At 39.4% G+C, this 22,152-nt stretch overlaps 1 protein-coding gene and 1 pseudogene across 1 annotated transcript in view; both read right to left on the minus strand.

Annotated features, from left to right (window-relative positions):
- Window positions 1-359: 359 nt before the first annotated feature.
- Window positions 360-22,152, minus strand: part of LOC116779960 (E3 ubiquitin-protein ligase KCMF1-like) — a 32,332-nt gene continuing 10,539 nt past the window's right edge. Inside the window, exons 3-7 of the mRNA XM_032674473.1 lie at window positions 18,090-18,229; window positions 11,820-11,921; window positions 8,724-8,898; window positions 1,973-2,252; window positions 360-609 (exon numbers count right to left, since the gene is read on the minus strand). Coding sequence (XP_032530364.1) covers window positions 360-609; window positions 1,973-2,252; window positions 8,724-8,898; window positions 11,820-11,921; window positions 18,090-18,229 — 947 coding nt within the window. The remainder of the gene's footprint in view (window positions 610-1,972; window positions 2,253-8,723; window positions 8,899-11,819; window positions 11,922-18,089; window positions 18,230-22,152) is intronic.
- LOC116780082 lies at window positions 7,095-7,735 on the minus strand (annotated as a pseudogene).

Here is a 22,152-nt window from a genome sequence, read left to right on the forward strand (position 1 = left end):
CATCCAAGCAAGTTTTATTCATTAATATTCATAAATACACACAGCAGCTTCATTAGAGATTTTTTCATTTTTTCCTCTTCAGTTTGAATGTGGAGTATTAGGAGAGCTTTTTTGCACGTCAAGCTACAGGACACAGAGCTTTTTTTCTCTGCACTTCAACCTATATTTACCTGCTAAAAGTAAAAATTGGTTAAGTGGAAATGATTATCGTATATATCTTTTCCCTCTTCCTTTGAATGTACACAATGTAACAAGAGTGACAGACCTGAAATTACAATCACCAAAACAAACCCAAGATAGTTGTCCACTTTCATTGGCAAATACAGCACAGAGGACATCACCTGCAAAGTGGGATGCCATCAAAGAGGAGGCTCATTTCCTTTATTCTCTTTTAAATTTAGGTTTTCTAAAGCAACATCTAGAGGCATAATATCTACACAACCCATAGCACCAAAATCAGCAATCTCTCCCCGTTCATCCTCATCTGAGGAGGAACTTTCTTCCTGCATCAAAGTGGACAGTAGAAGCTCTTGAACAAACAAACTGCGATCTGCCTGTTCACTTTCTTTTGACTGACGTTCTGCTTCTGACATCTTAGGATCATTCAACCTGCATAGCATCACAGAAAGAGAGAAGATGGGCTTAGAAGTATCATCAATAAAATGGGCTTTCACTAATTGCCTAAACAGCTGGACTGATGCATGCTGAATAACATCTGAAAGCCATTCCTTTGAGAAACAACCTAGGTACTGCTGCACTTCTTTTGACATGTACAGATCTGACAATATCTGACACTCCTGATGCAAGAATACAAACATTTAACAAACTTGTTCCTAGATGCTTAAAAAAACACCACTTCATAAAAATACATTCTAAGGTTGAAGGGGAAAAATAGCTATTTCTCAAATTTGTTTCCCCTCAGAGGCATTATGTTTTAAGGAGCATTAAAATTCTCTACTCATCTCTTAAGTGCTCATTTTGTGCCCAGGACAACTTCTAAATGCAAGCATGACACAAAATACATTACTAAACACATAATGCCCAGAGATTCCCAAAGCGCAGTAGACCATTCCCTTCACTTATCAGTGCATGCACCACCACCATAGAAGCAAGAGAATTGCTTGTTTCAGTTCTATCCTAGCTCACAAGATCAGTGGCTGACATTTGCAGATACTTTCCTTAAAGTTATGATTTTCAAAAAGCTTTGGATTGAGATATCACAAGTTTTGATAGAAATCAGCATAACAGCAATAACTTGTCCCAAACCCAGTTTCTAGACACAGAAACTGTTTAAATGTTTTTGTTCTTTCTCAACATGCAGCTGAAAAACATCCTCCCCCTTGAATCCAGAAAATCAATATTCTAAACCTCTGAAAAGAGCTGGAATGAGAGTGGGTAACTCTTCTATAGTAGAATGGACTAGATGATCATTGTAGGCCCCTTCCAACTGAACTATTCTATTCTATAGATCTTCAGGATGTAACTATACTTTCTGAAACAGATATGCATACTGTTTATTAAGAGCACAATTGTTCTTTGCTTTTTTCATACAAAATACTTTATATATAAATCTCTATTGAACCTTCAGCCTTCATTAAAGATTCATTTCCTATTGAATAAAAATACCTTTTAAGTTCTCTCCCTTCACATTATCAGCATAAAAGTTTAAAACATATTATTGTAAAGGTTCTTGTTTTATCAGAAGTAGTAGGGTAAACAAGCACAGTTTAACAAGGCAATATCCCTTATGTTTCTCTTCAAATTGAGAAACAGCAAGTAATATTTATTCATTGCCTAGGAACAAACACTCACCAGGGTTGAAAAGGAGATGTTACCAATGCAAACAAAAGCATAGTATCTCAACTACAAACTTAATTTAGTGATCTGGCAGTAGTTTCACTGAACTCTATGATCACAACAGGACCAAGGAAAACAGAAATGGCAGAGGAGTTAAAACCACAAACCGAATTACCTCATAAGAAGAAACTGGGAATTCTGTATAGTCTGATGATTGTTTTCTGTGTTAGATGTATTGGTTGCTGCTATAGATTGTGTAAGAGTGGTGGGGATGCTGCTTGTGTTAGTGCGTCTAGTTGCATTGCGTGCAGTTTCCAGTTGTTGTCTTGCTGCCTGTGCATGCTGTCTCTCCAACTGCAGTTGCATCTGCAGTTGCTGTAACTGAGAAGCAGAAGGACCAGAAGAATTGAGCTGGCCTGCAGAACGTCTCACGCCTGATAACTGAGATAAAAGCTCTGCCAGAAAAGAGAGAAGTTTCTACAGTGAAATCTGCTTAAATACATATCACACAACAGCATAATTATGTTCTCAATACCAGTATATAAATTCCTTTGCTTTCTAATACCTTTAATCAATGAAATTCATGAACAAATTGTATTGATTTGAAAAGCTTCATGGGCTATCCATTACAAGCACCCCATGTCTCAAAGCCCATGGGAAGATTAGAAATCATCTAAAGAACTATGCATAAAAAAGAGAGTCAAAGCTTAAAGCTTTTTAAACTAATAAGAACCAACCTATGGGGAATACCATATAAGCAATATCCTGTGCAAGAATTCTCTAAAATTTTATCTTCAACTTAAAATAGTTTTGACCACTTCAATTCTGACTGCAGTTGATGGTTTTATGCACCTTAAATGCATATTCCAGAGGGAAACTGTGTTGCAGAAAAGACAAATAATTACAGCATAATTTCAGACATTTTTAGAAAATATTCCATTCAGAAAGGCTTTTAAAATGCTGTATTATATGAAAAATATTTGACTATAGGAGGGATTTTTTTGTGAGACTTTTGACCTTTGCTGGAAAAAGAGAAATTATAATGATAAAAAAAGTTAGATAAATCTAGCCAGGATTCCTTTCCTCCAAAGTTCAAGACTGTGACAAATTCTGTCCATGCTAAACATTTCCCAAAATAAACATTAATAATAAGTTATTGCCTGGTGATTTACTACAGATTATATTCCACACAAAGTTGTGAGTACTACTTTGTTGTGTATTATGCAAGGAGGGCAGAAGTAGTAGATTAGCTTTTTCCCCTATCCATCCAATCCTCGTTAAAGCTGCAAGTCATTATTATAGGTCATGAAAATTTTCCTTCCATCTTACTTTCATGATATAATTATTTGAAACTAGGCTTTTCTTAGGGGAATAAAGCACAATGTGGTAGCTCTTTGCATCAGGAACACTTGGAATACCAACAGTAAATGTTCAAGTAATTTTTAATCAGCACAGCTAATCATTATCTACCAAAAATATTTTATTTCACTAATTACTGATAACCACCACAAGGAGAAAAATAAATAAATAATGTTTACATGTCTGTTACAAGCACAAGTTCTAACTTCTGGTAGTATATACTAATTATTACCCCAATACAAAGGAAGACTTATAACACTGCCAGGTAAGACAGATGTATTTTTCCTTCCTATTTGTAAGATCACTTTGAGTACAGCTTAACAGAACCCTGGTAGCAGATGTGAATTCGTAAATTTGAGACACAGGATTGGCATGACACAGACACCCAACCAGGTTGCACTACATTCTCTGAATGCAAAAAACATTGACACAAAAAAAAAAGCCAAAATCCCCCCCAAAACCCCCAAGACTCAAAGGAATACCATTTTATTACACATGCTTCTAAATGGGAAGGCCTTGTGAGGCTGAAACAAACCAAGGCAACCACTTCATGTTTAACTCAGCTAAACTAACACCCAGCACGTTGGTAAGAGGAAGTATTGCATTCCAGGACACACAAACATCCTCCCTTCTTGCAACAACTCTAGTGCTTTCATGACCTAAGTCATTAAGATGACAGAAAATTTTTCATCCTCTTTTGCTGGGATGTTTTTAGTAGCAGGAGTGCATCCAGCAGGTCCCAGGAAGTGATTTTCCCCCCCTCTATTTGACACTGGCAAAACCACATCCAGAGTTGTGTCCAGTTTTAGGCTCCCCAGGACAAGAGACACATGGACATAATGGAGTAAGTCCAGCAGAGGGCCACCAAGATGATCAGGAGGCTGGAACACAGTCCAGGAGGGGAGAACTGGTTTTGTTCAGACTGGAAAAGAATACTTTGGAAGATATTGCTATCTGAATCTACCCACTTGGAAGATACAGGGAAGACTAAGCTAGACTCTTCTCAGAGGCATACAGCAATAGGACAAGAGTCAGACAAAGAAACATGGGAAATTTCAATTCCATCCAAAAGGTTTTATATTTTTGTATCCCACTCACTTCCCTCCCCCCCCTCCATCCCCTTTTAAAGCATAAAGGTTTTTGAATACTAGAACAGGTTGTCCAGAGATGTTGTAGGACCTCTGTCCTTGGAGGCATTCACAACTCAACTGAATAAGGCCTTGAGCAACCAGATCTAAATAGATCTCCTTTGAGAAAGGGGTTGGTCAATTTCAAACTAATTTTTTCTATCCTTTTTCTGCCATTTCAATGAGTTAAATCAGCTCACAGAGGGCCTGAAAGGCAGACAACACAACAGAGGCAAAGGAATTATGCCTGTGGGTGGGTGGAGCTGCAACTTCCTCTTTCAAAAGCAAGACACTCTTAAGTTGGTTCACTGCCAAAGAATCATATCCGAACAATAAGTTCCAGTTGAAACATTCCCTTCCAGGATCTGAAGCAAAGACAAATAATAGCAGGAACTTAGATAAGTGTAGGAAGTTCTGAAGTTTCCCTGACACTTATCATTTTTCACTATAAAAGTGTAAAATTGATATCTCTAAGATTTTACATTAGACCATCTAGTCCAACCTCCCTGCCATGGGCAGGGACATCTTTCACTAGATCAGGTTGTTCAAAGCCCCATCCAAGTTGACTTTGAACACTTCCAATGATGGGGCATCCCCAACTTCCCTAGGCAATCTGTCCCAGGTATGATGAGTTACCTTCATCATAAAAAAAATTCTTCATTACATCCAATCTAAACCTATCCTCTTTAGGTTCAAAACTTTTGCCCATTGTCCAGTCACTATGGGCCCTGATAAAACAAACAAACAAACAAACAACCAAACTCTTTGTCTTTCTTATAAGCCCCCTTTATATCTTGAAAGGCTGCAATAAGGTGCCCCCAGAGTCTTCTCCAGGATAAACAACCCCAACTCTCTCAACCTTTCTTCATAGGAGAGGTGTTCCAGCACTCTTATCATTTATGTGACCCTTCTCTGGACCCACTCTAACAGGTCTGTGTCTTTTTTGTACTGCTGACCCCAGAACTGGATGCACACTGGATGCAGGACCTTACACTTGGCCTTGTTGAACTTCATGAGGTTCCCACGACCTCACTCCTCAAATCTCTCAAGGTCCCTCTGGGTGGCATCCCTTCCCTCTAGGGAATCAACTGCTCTACTCAGTTTGGTGTTGTCTGCAAACTTGCTGAGGATGTACTCAATTCCACTGTCTGCATCATTGATAAAGATATTAAATAGTACTTGTCCCAGTACAGACCCTTGAGGGACACCACTCGTTAATGATTTCCACTTGGACATTTAGCCATTGACTGAAAATTCTTTGGATGCAGTCATCCAGTCAGTTCCTTACCCATCTAACAGTACTTTTGTCAAACCCATCTCTCTCCAATTTAGTGGCAATAATGTGGGAGACTATATCAAAGTCCTTACAGAAGTCCAGATAGATGACATCCGTAGCTCTTCCCCTGTCCCTGATGCATTCCCTCTGAGATAGAAGGTCAGTACATTAGTCAGGCATGATTTGCCCTTGCCTAGGGCATGTTGTCTGTCTCTAATCCCTGCCTTCCATATGCCTTGACATAGAATCATAGAATCAGACAGGTTGGAAAAGACCTCTGAGATCATCAAGTCCAACCCTTGATCCATTACCACCGTGGTTACTAGACCATGGCACTAAGTGCCACATCCAGTCTCATCTTAAAAACCTCCAGGGATGGAGAATCCACCACTTCCCTGGGCAGTCCAGTCCAATGCCTGATTACCCTCTCTGTAAAGAATTTCTTCCTAATATCTAACCTAAACCTCCCCTGGCAGAGCTTAAGACCATGCCTTTTTGTCTTACTGATAGTTGCCTGGGAGAAGAGACCAACCCCCACCTGGTTACAACCTCCTTTCAGGTAGTTGTAGAGAGTGATGAGGTCTCCTCTGAGCCTCCTCTTCTCCAGGCTGAACAACCCCAACTCCCTCAGCCTCTCCTCATAGGACTTGTGTTCGAGTGTCTTCACCAGCCTTGTTGCTCTTCTCTGGACCTGCTCCAGCACCTCAATATCCTTCCTGAACTGAGGGACCCAGAACTGGACACAGTACTCGAGGTGTGGCCTCACCAGCGCTGAGTACAGGGGAAGAATCACTTCCCTGGACCTGTTGGCCACACTGTTCCTGATACAGGCCTTCTTGGCCACCTGGGCACACTGCTGGCTCATGTTCAGCTTCTTGTCAATCCAAACTCCCAGGTCCTTTTCTGCCTTTCCAGGAGTATCTGTTCCATGACCTTACCAGGCACAGAGATGAGGTTGACTGGTCAGGAGTTCCCAGGGTCCTCGTTTTTTTTTTAAATTTAATTGGTTGCATATTTTAACATGTACTATAAGATTTTTCCTAAAGAAGCATTACATAATACATGGGTACTGTAAAAAGATCTGATTAGTTAAAAGCAACAAGCATTAACACAGATACATATAAAACTCAACCTAGTTGGACTGAGCGCTGAACTTGCAATGAACTATGGGTAATGAGCCTTCACAGGGAAAAACATGAGAATTAAAATGTATGTAACTTGTTACACAGATTACCTGCAAATAGTTTCTCTCCTTTGGACACCTGGAATTAGATGCAGTTCCAACCATATATGAGTTTCTATTCTAAACTAAGAGAAAGGTCTGTTACCATGAAGTGTGATGTGGATAGTGTGGGGACGTGAGCTCTGAAGTGCAGGTCTCAGATGCTCATGGAAGATGGGTGGATTTTGACAGCTGGAGATGGAATTTTTTTTTTAAATTTCGTTTTAAACACAGAAGAGGACCTGTGTGTTTGAAGGCCTAAGTGTGATATTTGTTTGTGAAGGACTGTGCTCAATCCCTCCCTTTCCCCTCATCAGTTGCAACTCTCCACAGAAGTCTTCATTCAGTCAGTCTTGTCTAGTTTGATGGATTCAGGGAATTCATCATAAAGTTACACTTCAGTTTCCTGTTTAAGTGCATGCAATTGTCTGTAAAGGGTGTTCCACATTAATGGTCTCCTTGGCACTGTTTTCAAAGTAGGGGATGTTGTTTTTACTGCAGCACTAGGCTTGCACCTGTTTTGTGGTGACTTGTCTGTTTTCTAGATCAATCTTGTTTCCCAGCACAAAAAAAGGAAAGTTCTCAGGATCCCTTGGATTGGTCTGAATGAGGAATTCATCCCTTGTGCTGTCTAGGGTTTTGAATGTGTTGGAGGCCGTGACATCAAACACCAGGATGCAGCAGTCTGCTCCCTTGTAGAAGGCAACTCCCAGAGACTGAAATTGTCCTGTATCCTATATCTGTATTGTCACTAGCCTGTCATCTACCATGACCTCTTTTGTCAGGAAGTCTGCACCTATCATAGCCTTGTACTGGTTACTGAATTTCTTGTTCACATACTGTTTCATGTGTGATGTCCTTCCCATCCTAGAGTCTCCAAGGATGATGACTTTCAGTAACACTTTCTTCCTAGAAGTCATCTTTTACACCGGTGTGTGTGCTGCAGCGTCCAGCCCGAGACTTGCTTTTACCCTTCTAAAAAATGGGTGTGATGTTTCCCTTTTTCCAATCACTGGGGACTTCACCTGACTGCCATGACTTTCCAAATATGATGGAGAGTGCCTTGGCAATTACATCAGCCAATTCCCTCAGAACTCTGGGATGCATCTCATTGGGTCCCATAGACTTATGTACATTCAGGTTCCTCAGGTGGTTATGAACCTGGTCTTTACTTACAGTGGGAGGGACTTTTCTCTCCAAGTCCCCATCCTGCTGTCCATCCACTCAAAAATTAAAAAATACATGCATACATATCATATGAGGAGAGGCTAAGAGACCTGTGACTCTTCAGCCTGGAAAAGAAAAGGCTCAAGGGGGAGGAATTTTAACAGTGTATATAAATACCTGATGGGAAAAAAAAAAGGAAAGGGACCCAGACTGTACTGCCCACTGACAGGGCAAGAGGCAGAAATTAAAACAAATGAAATCCATCTGAATACAAGAAATCACTTTTTACTGTGAGGGCGATCAAACACTGTAACAGGTTGCTCAGAGAGGTTGTGGAGTCCATCTGTAGGAATATTCAAAACCTGACTGGACATGGACCTGAGTAACCTGCTCTAAGTGGTCTTGCTTGGGGGCATGGGGGGGAGGGAAGTTGGATGGGGTTGTACTAGATGATCTTGAAAGGTCCTTTCAAACATCAACCATTCTTTGATTACCACCTGTGAACAGGTCAGTCGTGGGAATGAGCCTAGAAGTCTCTAAATTTAAAAGCACAAGCTAAAGGGGCAGTGTTTTTCATTTCAGTAGTTCCAGGTTCGATCCCTGTAGACAATCCAATTAAGGATACTTTTCATCAGTAAATACCCATCAATTAAAACATTAGAAAGTATTTTTTTATTTTTAAAGACAGAAAAACAAGACAACTATTATCATCTTGGATTTTGTTTCAAAGTCTATTTAAGGACTCTGAGCTAAAATCAGTGGTTACAGCTCTTACCAGCTATAGGATCCATGGTTTCTCTATTGCTTGGAGAATATGAACTCTGAGAAGATGAAAGGCCACCACTGGAACTGCTAGTAAAGTGCATGTTTGATCTACGTGCACGGGGGCCTCCCAAACCCCGGCCTGGGTGAAACATTCTACGTACGTGCCGGACACCACTAGATTCATCATAACCAAGCAGTTAAGAAAAGTCTTTTGCTATCAAGTATTAAACAGCAAGAACATTTACTAGATTGAATAATTGGGCAACACACTATTCCTCATTCATAAAACAATGATTCAACTTTATAAGTGCCATGCAATCATAGCTATGGTGCCAGTCAGACCTATAGATGTGAACCCAAGGCTCCTTGCACTAAATTCATCTTTCCCAGGCTTTTTATCATGTCTAAAAAATGTCAGGATGGATTTTCTGCCTTATGGATTAAAGTTTCTACTAGGTAATGCTACAACTGATGATGCATATTCAGCAGAACACATTACTCGATAGACATAAGGATTTTAGCATAAAAATTGGGAAAGAAGGGTATTTAAATACTGAAAATAATCTACAAAGTTTTATTGCTATTCTTACCACACAAACGTGTGAGTTTTACTCACTGAGGTCTTGCTGGGAAAACTAGGCCTAGAAAAAACCCAATGTGAGAGAAAAATCTTTCCCATGAATAGTGCTATCTATTTCTCTGCCTGTCTGTTTAAGAAGTTAACTTCCCTTTTGCAAGAAGAGATTAAGTTCTCACAGACATGCCTGAGGCCTCTGCTAGGAGAGAGTGAGACCATAAAGCACAGGGGAGAACACAGCCTTGAAGTTATGCGCACGCAAAAGATGTTGTTATAAAAGCACCGGAATGGGTTTCCTGGGCTGCTCTTTTGCCTGCTGCATGATTTAACAGTGCATTTAGGGTTTCTGATATTGGAATAAACTTTTCCTTAATACCCTAGTCATGGTTTGGTCATCTGCATATCAATTCTTATGGGGGGGGGGTAATCTCCTTTGAGACAGAATATAGTTGTCTAGCAGAGATTGGTTTGTTCCTCCTTTGTATCTGTTGATACTGGATACTGGAAGTGATAGAACATTGTCACTAATATTTTACTGATTGACTACTGCTCTCATGCAGTTTGGGAAGCTTTCTATAGCTACATCTGACAGAAAAATGCCCCCATTCTGAGCCTTTTTTTAAAGTAAACTTGGAAAATAAGATAACTAGACATCCTTAATATAAATCCTTTGAAAAATTCCAGCCTTGGTCTGATTTAGAAAAGGGTCATAGTAGTTTGCTAGTTGCACCTTTCAAAGTGTTTTTAAGAAAAGCAACATTATTTAAATATACTAGTTAAGAGTATATTGATGTCTCACCCAACTATGATGGGGTTAAAAAAGCATTTAGAACTCTTAACTCATTGCAAACATATACTGAAAACAACCAAGTTAGAACCATTTACAAGGTCAAGACTAAAGCCATATTTTAAACAGTAAAACAGTTGAAAATTGTTTAAGAAAGAAACTGGAATTCAAAGAGCTGTCCAGAGTCTCCAGGGATAAAGGTGGTATCTTGCAGTGTCTGCACAGGATTCTTCACAAGAAATATGTGCAGCCATTTAAAACAGCTTAAAACACCCTTCTGACTGTTACACACAAGACCATATCCTTTCCTAAACTGATAGCAACTGAACAGAGGGAAATCTCTCCCCCATTTCTTCCTTTTAGTCTTAGCTGTCAGAAGACATGAAATAGTACTCAACATGGAAAAACTAGTCCAGAAACTCTATCAAGTTTTGTGGACTTGGCAACACTGATTGCTAAAGTAATGTTGTACAGAGACTTTCACATGCATTTCCTATAATTATTTATAAAGACTCCCCCCATCAGTTTTGTGATGACTGACACTGTGGCCTTACACAGAAACTGAAAAGATTATTCTGATTTCTCTAGTTCTTATGTAGCTAGTAATAAACAGACATTTTACAATTAAAAGTTATCTGACATCACCGATGTGGGAGGGGAAGGAAAAACTTCAGAAGCATGAATTCTAATCCAACACCTCATCCACTTCAATAGGAAGTCAATTTCACTGTGTAATTCAGACTGACAATTTAAATGCTAACAAATTTAAATACAGACCACAACCAAGGTGAAACCATTTCCTCTCATGTTGCTAGCAGTAGATATAATGAGTTTGAGTTGTTAGGCCTGTTTTTTTTTTTTTTTAAGAAGTCCTGAACAAAAAAAGGCACTATTAAATTACGCCAGAAGTGTATTTTTTTAAATGAGATACAGAAAGATAAATCATTTCAAGATCACTTAATGAGTTTTTCATGATAGCCTGTACTTCCATGAAGAGTATCTTCTGAAATTATGTTGCAAGTATTTGTACAGCAAAAAAAGTGCTACATTACTATTCCTAAGACCAAGTAACAGAAAAAAGATTGTACTTAAAAGTGAAAAGAAACTGACAGTTTGAGCTCTTCAGTCATTGAGAGTAGTTATATCCCTACAATTTGCAGATAACAAAGATAGTCCTAATCCCTAGGAAGTCTCCTGATAGGTCTTCTAGTTATATCTTTAAAAAAGTCAATAAATCACAAGCTGAAACTACCCTATTGAAATACAGTAATAAAACTAATCAAACACTTAAGATCCCTCAGTTTCAAAGTTCAAAGCATTCTCTAACAAACATATATGCTTTTGGTGAAATCTGCTTTCAGTCTTGTGATTATCTATAAAACACTATCGTATCTGGATTGCTGCTTTCCCATACACAAAATGACATCAGAACTAATAAGGGTAAAAAATGCAGAAAGAAGCAGCTGGGTGTCAGAAACATCTTTACAAGGTTTCACTATCAGGAATAAAACAAAACCACACATCCACATTGTCAAGCAACACCCAAAGCCCATTCACAGTTTGATAGATATAAATATATATACATATAAGCAATTCAGACTTATAGTTCTCCTATAACTAAACACCAGTTCTAAAAAATAAGCAAAACTGATGTAGCCATTTGACTACAGAAGTCAGAACAAGCAGTTACAGCTATCATAAGGAACAGTCTATCCCTTTTCCCTCAACTTAAGAAAGGATATTAAATCTCTAGGAGCTCTGTGTTCCAGTGTAAGATGAGCTGCAAAGTCATCTGTGACATGATTAGGATCCCCTCCAGGCAATGCTGCACATATTGGACAGATCTGAAACAACAAAGTGAGAAGAAAAAAAACCCACAACCAACTTTACACAAATCACAAAACACAATTCAGAGTTGATCACTTGACATGGATTCTTATACTTACTTACAATTACTTTTCCTTGTAATTATGCTTTTAATAATATCATGGAAACCAAAAAGTAAAATTTTAAAATCCTATCTGCAATGTTTCAGTTTTCAAATTTGTCTATGTCAATTCCAACACAGACAGTAGGTCTAGTTACACAGGATTACTGCTTGAATGTACCTACATATAACATTATCAAGTTCATTGTCATAAGTTTGAAAAGAGATGTTGGAATTTTTTCCCAATGTCTGCCCCCCCATCTGTTTCTTCCGGGATGGGGGGGGAACAGAGCAAAGCCGCACGTGCTGAGCAGCGCGGGGGTTGGGGGGGGGAGAGTGAGTTCTCTCGGGAAAAGGAGGTTGCCAAGGGGAGTGCTGGGAGTCTGTTTGGGGGCTTTGGGGTTTTGTCCGCAGCCCGGTTTTCGGCCGCCTCCTTTTCTTTTCCTGAGAGGAAGTTTTTTTTCCCCATGGGACACCTCGCGGAGGACGACTGAGAGAGACCGACCCATCTCAGAGCGAGGTATTCTGCTTTCAAGACTGTCTGTGGGAAAAAGGACTTTCTTTTCATTGCTGGCTGCGAGCAACCCCCCCGGGTTGCTACGGGTTTCTCCCCCCCCCCCCCCCGGGGAATTGGAACTTTGTTTTGTTTCTCCTGAAAGTTTTTGATTTGTTGTTTATTCAGATTTTGTTAGTAAAAAGCTGGGTTTTTTTCCTTTTCCACACTTCCACCTGAAGTTTTTTAATTTCTAAATTGTAATCTTGTTAAACTAAGACATTCATTTACTGCTCTTTGAATCCCCAAGTGACTTCTTATTCATCTCACCAGTGAAGTGTAGGAAGGAGAATGAAACTAGATGTGAATATTCATTCAAGTATCACAACTGAGACCATCCACTGTGGTAACACACAAGTAGAGATTTGGCAAAGAGAAACTCCTCATTCCTATCAAGTATTTTAGGAGATGGCATTATGGTTTTCTTTTTTTCTTAAGCCTAAACACATATTTTAAAAAAGTCTAGGGACACTTACTGCCTTAGCAACCTTCATTTATTATTTTGATTTTTCCTGCCAATGACTTTGCAACCACTTGAGAGAAGTGTGCCTTAAAAGTCCTTTGCAACAGTTTTGCAGGCCAGCCTTAAAGTTTGACAGATCACATGTTAAAAAGCCAGAAAGGAGAAACTTCAACACAGTATATGTTGGGTCTTAACTATTCTTCCAGGAATATCAACCTGGACTTTACAACTGATAAGACTGTAAATTAGGGGGGACACCCCAGACTGGGAGGGGTGAGGGAATCAATAGAACCATGCAGACCTATGAAGAAAAATGCAAGGAGAAGGGAGAGCAGGGAGGAACAACAGGGAGGGTAGACAGAAATGGGTATAAAGTGGACTGGTCACACTTAAGACAGAGCTGGTCAGTATGTTTGTCTGACTGAGCCTGATCACCACAGTCTGTCCTGTCTTCCTATATCTTCTTATTAAATCTTAACAATCTCTGTATAATCTCACTGTCTATCCCATGTGTATGTATGCTGCAAGGACTAAGTGCCAGCTACTGGTGAGACCTGTGTATGTATGAACAAAATTTGATGCCAGATACTGGAGTCAGACTGGGGCTGTAGGTGTCCCTGTGGCTTGTGGTGTCAGCTACTGCTACAAGTGAGGTTCCTAGCATCAGTAGTTGGAGGGACCATAGCTCTCTAGACCTAGGGTGGGTCCTACAAAGTTTGCGTCTGGAGTGCCCGCTACTGGGGGAACTGTCATATGTGGATTTGGTGCCAGTTATTCCAGTCAGGCCAGGGGTGCCTGTGGTGTTGGCTACTGGACTGAGTGGGGTCTTAACATCAGCTACCGGAGTGAGTTGTGGTCTCTGCCTTCAGCCACTGGAGCAGAAACAGTATGTATTCCCAAACACAGCTAATTGGAGGGAAATCAGCATGAGTTAGGGGTCCAGCACTGGTAGGTGAAGCAGGACCACCAGTCACAGCCCATGTGGTGCCTGGTGCCAGCTACTGGGGGAAAGGGGGAGTGGTTGTCTGCAACTTCCCCAAACCTGGTGTGCATGCATATTGGCTAGTAAACTTCAATCTGGACTAGCAAATGAGTACAGAGGAGCCTTGAGTCTAGACAGAAGTATGAAGCAGGCAAAGGTCTGTGCTGGTATGCCCAGGGGAACATGCAAATGTGGAGTGCTTGTGAGATGAGTGCATGAGTGTTTGCTAGTGAGCATCAAGCTGGACTAGCTGGCAAACAGGAGACCAATGAAGCAAGTAAGAGTGCCTGGGATCCAGGCAGGGGTACTGGACAAAGAGGGTCATGCCAGTACTCGAGGAATCACAGTGAACATGTGTGTGCTTATGAATCTAGAGAGTATCATGTGTACCTTCACTATAGCAACAACCTTCTATCTCTACCAGGTGAAGAGGAAGGAGGGAACGTCTGCCCTATATTTATGTTTTATGCAAGTCCTACATGTAGGTGCTGCTGAAGGCAGCACTATGTTGGTGGTTATCTGTGATGGGCCATGTGTCAGAGTCCTCCGTGTGTGTACAGGTCTCCGAAATATGTGCTCGGCTTCACTACTGGTTGAACCTGCAAACAGGAAAGTGGCAACTGCATCCCTAGGCAGAGGTCCTGGGTCCCCAGACTGGGCTTCAGTAGCTGAGCAGAAGGGATTCCTGGTCTGGATAAAGCAACCATGCTCTTAACATCCCTTAAAATTAAAAAATCACCATATTACTTGGAATGAAATCCAGGATATTACTAAAAAACCTTAAGCCAGTTAAGCTCCAAACATCACAGTTGACTTAGTTTCTAGATTTGTTCCCTTATTACCATCACCTCCCCATGTATACAAGTATACTGATTTTGGCTAGGATAGAGTTAAATTTCTTCATAGTAGCCCATATAGTGCTATGCTTTGGCTTTGTGACCAAAAGTGTGTTGATAACACACCAATGTTTTAGCTATTGCTGAACAGCTCTTACACATCAAGACCTTCTCTGTCTCTCACACTGCCCCAACAGCAGGTAGACTGGGGATGTACAAGTAGTTGTGAGGGGACGCAGCTGAGACAGCTGATCCCAACTTACCAAAGGGATATTCCATACCATATGCCATCACGCTCAGCAATAAAAAACACAGGGAAGAAAGGAGGATGGTTCAGAGTTATGGTGTTTGTCCTTCCCAAGAAATCATTACATGTGATGGAACCCTGCTTTCTTGGAGATGGCTAAACATCTGCCTGCCAATGGAAAGGAAGGAATGAATTCCTTATTTTGCTTTGCTTGCATAGGCAGATTTTGCTTTCCCTATTATCTCAACCTGCAAGTTTTTGCACTTTTACCTTTCTTATTCTCCCCTCCATCCTATCCTATCCCATTCCACTAGGGCCAGGGGACAAGTGAGCAAGCAGCTGTGTGGTGCTTAGTTGCCATGAGCACTGGACCATGACCAGTATTTTTGGCATGCAACCTAGAACTCAAAGGGTTTGAGATAATGACAGATTTGACCAGAGCATATTAGAGGGAACATATAATTATTACATTTGCTTAACCATTGCTGACCACGATATTAACTTATCTGTTCTCAATATTAGTTTATCCGATCTGTGCCATGCTCCTTCTTTTCTGTACATGTTAAAGACTTTTTGGCTTGAAAAGACAACAGAAGCTGTCCCTATAGCCAAGAGAGCCTGTTCCAATCAACTCCAAGACAGACTTGCCCCTGGCTAAAGCTGAGCCAATCAGTAATGGTGGTAGCACCTCTGTGATAATATATTTAAGAAAGAGTAAAAAAGCTGCACAGCAGCAGCTGTGAGAGGAGTGAGGAAATGCAGAAAAATAACCCTGCAGACACCAAGGTCAATGAAGAAGGAGGGGGAGGAGGTACTCTAAGCAGTAGAGCAGATTCCCCTGTAGCCCATGGAGAAGACCATGGTGACACAGGTTGTCCCCCCTGCAGTCCTTGAAGGACCCCACACCAGAGCAGGTGGATGTGCTCTGAAGAAAGCTGCAGTCTATGTTGAGGAGCCCAAGCAGGAGAAGATTTTCTGTCAGAACTGTGACCCTGTGGGGGACCCATACAAGAGCAATCTATTCCTGAATAACTGCAGTCTGTGGGAAGAACCCATGCTGGAGTGGATCATTAAGGACTGTATCCCATGGGAGGGACCCCATATTGGAGTAGGGTAAGAGTGTGAGGAGGAAGGAGTGGCAGAGATGAAGCATTGTGAACTGACTGCAAGCCCCATTCCCTATCCCCCTGTGCTGCTCAGGGAGGGAAAAGGTGGTAGAAGAGTTGAGAGTGAAGTTGAGCCAGAGAAAAAGGGAGAGAAAGGTGTTTTAAAACTTGTTCTTATTTCTCATTGTCATACTCTGTTCAATTGGCAATAAATTTAGTTTCCCCAAGTTGAATTACTTTTGTCCATGATAGTAACTGATGAGCAATGCCCCTCCTTATCCTGACCAATGAGCATTTTTCCATATTTTCTACCCATCCTGTTGCTGGGGAGGGAGGTGAGATAGAGCAGCTTGATGGGCACCTGGCAACCAGCAAAGGTTGACCCACCCCACCCGGTCCTTTCACTTCAGTCTAGTTGCTGCATTACTAAATACAAAATTAATCCACTAAGTGTGACTGAGTAGCAGAAAACTGATGTATTCATTCTGAAACTTGATTCAAAGATGATATCTGATTGCATTTCTTACAATTTTCAGAGCTACAACCCTAAAAAAACCCCCAAACTTCTACCTAAATGCTGTTTTTGAAACCCAATAGCAACAGTAACAATCATCATAATGTCAGTCACATATATCTGTTGCCCGGTATTGCTGACCATTACCCTTGATCATTTGATGGAGAAATAATAATTACTGTGCTTTCAACTCTAAAAATGAAGAAATATACACCAATAGTTCATATGTTTTTAGGAAAAACCAGGACAATTTTGAGTCTCAGAACAGGTTGACCAGGTTTACCTCCTCTGCTACTCCTTGATATAAGGCCCTTAGCAGGCTCTAAGAAGAGAGATTGTCCTTCTCCCACATAATTTCTCAAAAAAATTTTCTTCAAGCATGCACATTTTTATAGGAATCTACAACAAAAATAACTAGACAACATTTCCCTGAATGTCCTTCTGTAATCATACGTTCCTCAGGCATGCACAGTATTCACACACAAATATGAATATATTCCTCACTGCTGGAAAGATACCCAAACTTCTTAGTCAAGAATTTAACATAGGATTGCTAACACACATAACTGTTGAATTAGTGGACTTTAGAAAGAAATACAAAACATACCTGCACCATGAAGATAAATCTAAAAACAGGGCTACAGACTTTTCTAAAAAGAAAATTGTCTGAACACTAAGCAATGCAAGGATGTAGTTTCTCAACACTGTAATGAGGGTTGAGAACAAAATATTTCTAATAGTATCAAAATCCAAGTTATTTATTATTTTATTGTTTCCATAGCAAGGAATTCACTTGCATTTCAGAAAAATTTCAGACCTTCTGCCACAAGCAACAGTAACATCTAGATATAAAGACTTGAGGAAAACACTTACTGACAAAAGCAGAAGCAAAACAATTGTTGCAGTAGGCTATTATATGGTATGTAATTGCTCTTCACCAATTGCCACTGTTGAAATCATCAGAAAAATCAAGTGGGAAACAGCAAGAGCCACTTTATTAAAAAAAAGGTCAATATATTTAAAAGTTATTTATTTTTACAAGGGTTTAATCCTCTCTGTAACACCAGGATTTAGTGGGTTGCACACCAAGGATCCAAGGACTCAGCTGTATAACCTTGACTCAGACTGATGGGAGAATGCTGTGAGAAACTCTGCAGAGAGGTAAAGGTGATGATGTAGGCAGATGTAAACTGTTGAATTAGGCACTGTTAGTAGCTCAAGGAGTCAACAGGGAAAACACCAACATAGTGTCTATGTATGTATGGTACATACCTTCCTAGTCAACATTTAAATTAACACATACTTCAAGGAAAAAAGATACTAATTTCCTGGAAATTTTCATAAACTTTCATTGTAATTGAAAAACAATGCTGAAGTGGCTTACCACCTCTGTTGATGTTTCTGCGTGTTCAGAAGCGACATGTTCTTGAAGAGATGTTTCTGTATAACCCATCTTTCCACAATAAGGACAAGTAAAGGACTGTGGCTGCTCTACAGAGAAAGCTTCTCCACCATAATACAAATCTGGAAAAAGATGATGTTTTAGGAAGGGTTACTTTCAAGCAGCATAGTTCATTATTTTATTTATATGACCTCTTTATATATACCTATGTGCATGTAATCACTGTCAAATTAATTCATTAATTAATCAAAATAAACATTTTACTTCTCCACAGTATATATGCCAATACTATAAAGTTGTTCAATGACTCAACTTTCAAAGGAATAGACAGACTACCTAATTTTTACACTAGCAAACAACATTGTTCTTCCTGAATATTAGAAAGTTAAGTCTGATGGTGCTGCTGAACCCATCACTTTTCCCCCATCGTTGTTTTTACCTTAGGTGAGCTTGTATTACAGGTAAGATCACTGTAGATGTACTGTGGTCTCACAGCAAATCTATGTTAAATATTGTAATTTAAAATGTCTCAGTGACACCATCAGTCCATATGTTGATACTGATGTCATAGTTGAACCAGTATTTAACAATAAGGGGAAATTTTAGCAAAGCAAAAGGAATGAGATGTTACGTACCATTTTCAATACTTCAGCACTTCTTGACTACCAAAGTAGCAACCTTCCTTGAGCTACTAATGTAGCAATTAACATGAGCCAAACTGATCATGAAAATTAAAAAAACCATGCTAAATTCATACTAAATTACATTACTCCAGGAAAAGCTTCCTTCACTGCTTATACAGGAAGAGTACTAAGATGATGTTTAGGTTCAGAACACTCTCTAAAGGGGACTCGATGGCATACTAAATTAGATTTCAAGCCTAAGGGTATTTATAAACTGTAGTGTTTCCTAAGGAAATGGCTTTAGGACATCTGACAATCCCAGTGGGGAAGAAAAAGAACAATTTTGCTTCATCAACCACAGAGCTAGCACATTCTTCTCTCTGGTTGCAAACCTCCTGGCACTCATTCAGAAATTCACTAGCATTCCTCAGACAAAACCAGTATTTTGAGGAACCAATTAAGAACTCAATGTAACAATTTGTTCTTGTAGACTGAGGAGACATATTACTTTAAAAAGGTACACGGAAGGCAGGAATTTTAACAACACATCTTCATACAAGTGCAACTTCATTTCAATTTAATATATATAAACTAAAAATGTTGACACCATACTGTCATTGTTGGGATGGACGCCACACTGGGATTTCATGCAGAAAAGCCTCTATTTCATACAAACATTGTTAATTTATAGTCTCCCCTAGCCAGCGTGTTTCACCATCATTGGTGCCCTTACTACATAAACATGTCAAGATTGGTTGCTCTATAGCTTCTGCAACTCATGGTGACTCAGCAGTTTAGGATGTCCGGCTGCCTCTGTGGTTCAGTAGTTCCATCTTCTTTGTTTATCTTCTTCTCACTTCGATGTTCACATTCCTTTACAATCTCACAGCTGCAACCGCTCAAACTCAAGGTCCAAGCTGTCCACAGCCCAGTCGCCTCCCACAATTCCCCCTCTTTTTGTTTTTAAACTGAAAAACAAAGACCTGGGAGAAATTCTGACCAATCACTCATTGAACACAGGACATCAAACAGGGAACACATAATAAAATGCACAAAACTCTGAATAATGTTACAATGACTATCTTTCCAAATCTAGCACTAACATTAAAAACATTTAAGCAATCAAAAAGGACTATCAAACATTTGTTCGATATCTAAATTAAACAACCATGGATTCATATAAAACATGTTTACTTAAACAACTTACTTAACTTATTCGCATTATTCTCTATCAGAAATTAGTCTTATTTAAGTTATCCTTTTAACACTTTATTAAAACTGACTTATACGTAAATGGTTTTGAACTAAAACTTAATAACTTGATCACTTTAGGGTTTGTGCTCTTTAACTTTTGCCTAAGGGTGTTTCTAAAATAGGGTTTGTTCTTGAGAGCTTTGATCCAATCTAAAAACACTTCTGCAAATGGAACTTCATTCAATTTAGGGTTATGTGTTTTCTGTTATTTATTTAAGGGTGTTTGTGTATTTGTGAGCAAAACCAAAACATACACACACACACAAACTCTCACAGTGGCCACTGTCAAACATACTTTCACACAGACATACTTCTAAGTTTCATGTCAGTGTTTTACAAACTAAGAAATTATCATTCTTGTGTTTTGCCCTCAGATGAGTAAGATCTAATTATGCATTTCTTGTTTTTATGAAAGTATAACTTGGAAAACACAAACATATTTCTACTTCATGTTCAATTCAAAACCCAAATACATACAAACATTCTTTATAGTTTAAAGATAAATATATACTCCTTTTAAAGTAAAACCACACACTTCCCCCGCTAATGGGCTTTTAGATATCAAAGAAAGCCTATCAGTAGTCACTACAAAAACTTTTAAAACTCTACTTTTCCATTACATTTATGCATATATCTTAAAACAATTTTGGCTATTTAGGCAAGCAACTTCAAGAAACAGTTATTAAGACCATCTCATGAACCTGTCTTTCCTCACTCCCCCCTCCTTTTTTTTTTTTTTTTCCAGGAGTCTGTCTTAACATCATCTTCTTTTTCACTTTTTCTTTCAAATGTTTTTGGAGGGTTGTCAACTAATAGTAAAAAAACAATTAATCTCAATTTATACAAGATGGTTGTTTCAGGGATGAAGTTCTTGTTTATCAGTGTTTGCATCATCTAATTAAGCACAAATACATTCCCACCGCATGGTCTGTGGTTGGACCATGCCATTGTTGAACAACTTAAACAGCATATTGATGAAAAACAAGGAAAATAACATAAAATATTCACAACAAATGAGTAATAGCAAAAGTGTAGATGATAATATCTTTGTAATCATATCTATCTTTAGTGAAGAGATCGGAATAGGTTCTAGCTGTTCTTGCTTCGTTGGGTCAGCTAGGGTCACCTGCATGCTATGCTGTGGTTGTGGGTAATAATAATCTTTTTGCAGTCAGTATACAGGGGGTCAGCATCCTACTTTTGAACATAGACTGAGTCTCCAAGTTGGAACAGATGAATAGGAGCGCTTAATCTCACAGGTCCGGACTACAGAATGAATCTGTGGAATTTCTGCAAAGTAGAGCTTAGACTATTAAACAATTTTCACAAAAGAACTTCAAACTTCAGAATTTTTGTAACTTGGCTATATGAGGCTTCATAGTATGAAATGGTTGGCTGCCAGTTACTAATAAAAGGCTGCAGAGAATCATGTAGAACAAAGCAGGTAGTGTGATATAATCAGGCACCAGGCGTTGTCACTGCTTGTGTTAAATGCTCAAAGCCTGTGTACTGTGAAGAACCCAAGAGCATTAAGAGCATGAAGAATATCCAGGACATGATCAAAATTCACTCAATTAAGGCATTCAGTAAAGCAATGCACAAGTTAGACAAAGCACTCAACTTAAACAAACCATCATGCTATGATGTTAGCAGTCTATCAAAAGATTGCAGGCATGATGTGAGCTAGGGTCTATGGGGGGAGGGGGGGAGTGTCCGAAAAACATCAGTCCTTCATTTACAGCCTTGCTAACTAGCCACTTTCTTGCTTTCTAGCACTGTTGGGCTCTTTTTCTGTGAGGCTCAGCACTTCATGCATTGTTATTTATAATCTTGTGTGGATTTGTAAACTAAAAGGTTTCTTTCATATGTTGTAGCAGTCAGAGAGGAGAGAGAGATATTCCAAACAGTTCTTGCCACTCCCTATAAAACTATTGGGACAAAACGTATACAAACAATACCAATTTTCATGAAAGACAATAGAAATATAATATCAATAACTATAGTATTGTCTGGTAATTTGACAGTATTATTCAAACTATACTAGCAATCCACTCCTTTAAAGTTTTTCTAGTTTGGATATGATATAGAATTTTGAGTTTGTTTTCAAATTCCAGCCAAATTCATAACACAAATTCGATCATATTATGACCTTCTATATTGGAGCTAAT

Source organism: Chiroxiphia lanceolata, chromosome W, assembly GCF_009829145.1.
Source record: "Chiroxiphia lanceolata isolate bChiLan1 chromosome W, bChiLan1.pri, whole genome shotgun sequence".
NCBI classification, from domain to species: Eukaryota; Metazoa; Chordata; class Aves; order Passeriformes; family Pipridae; genus Chiroxiphia; species Chiroxiphia lanceolata.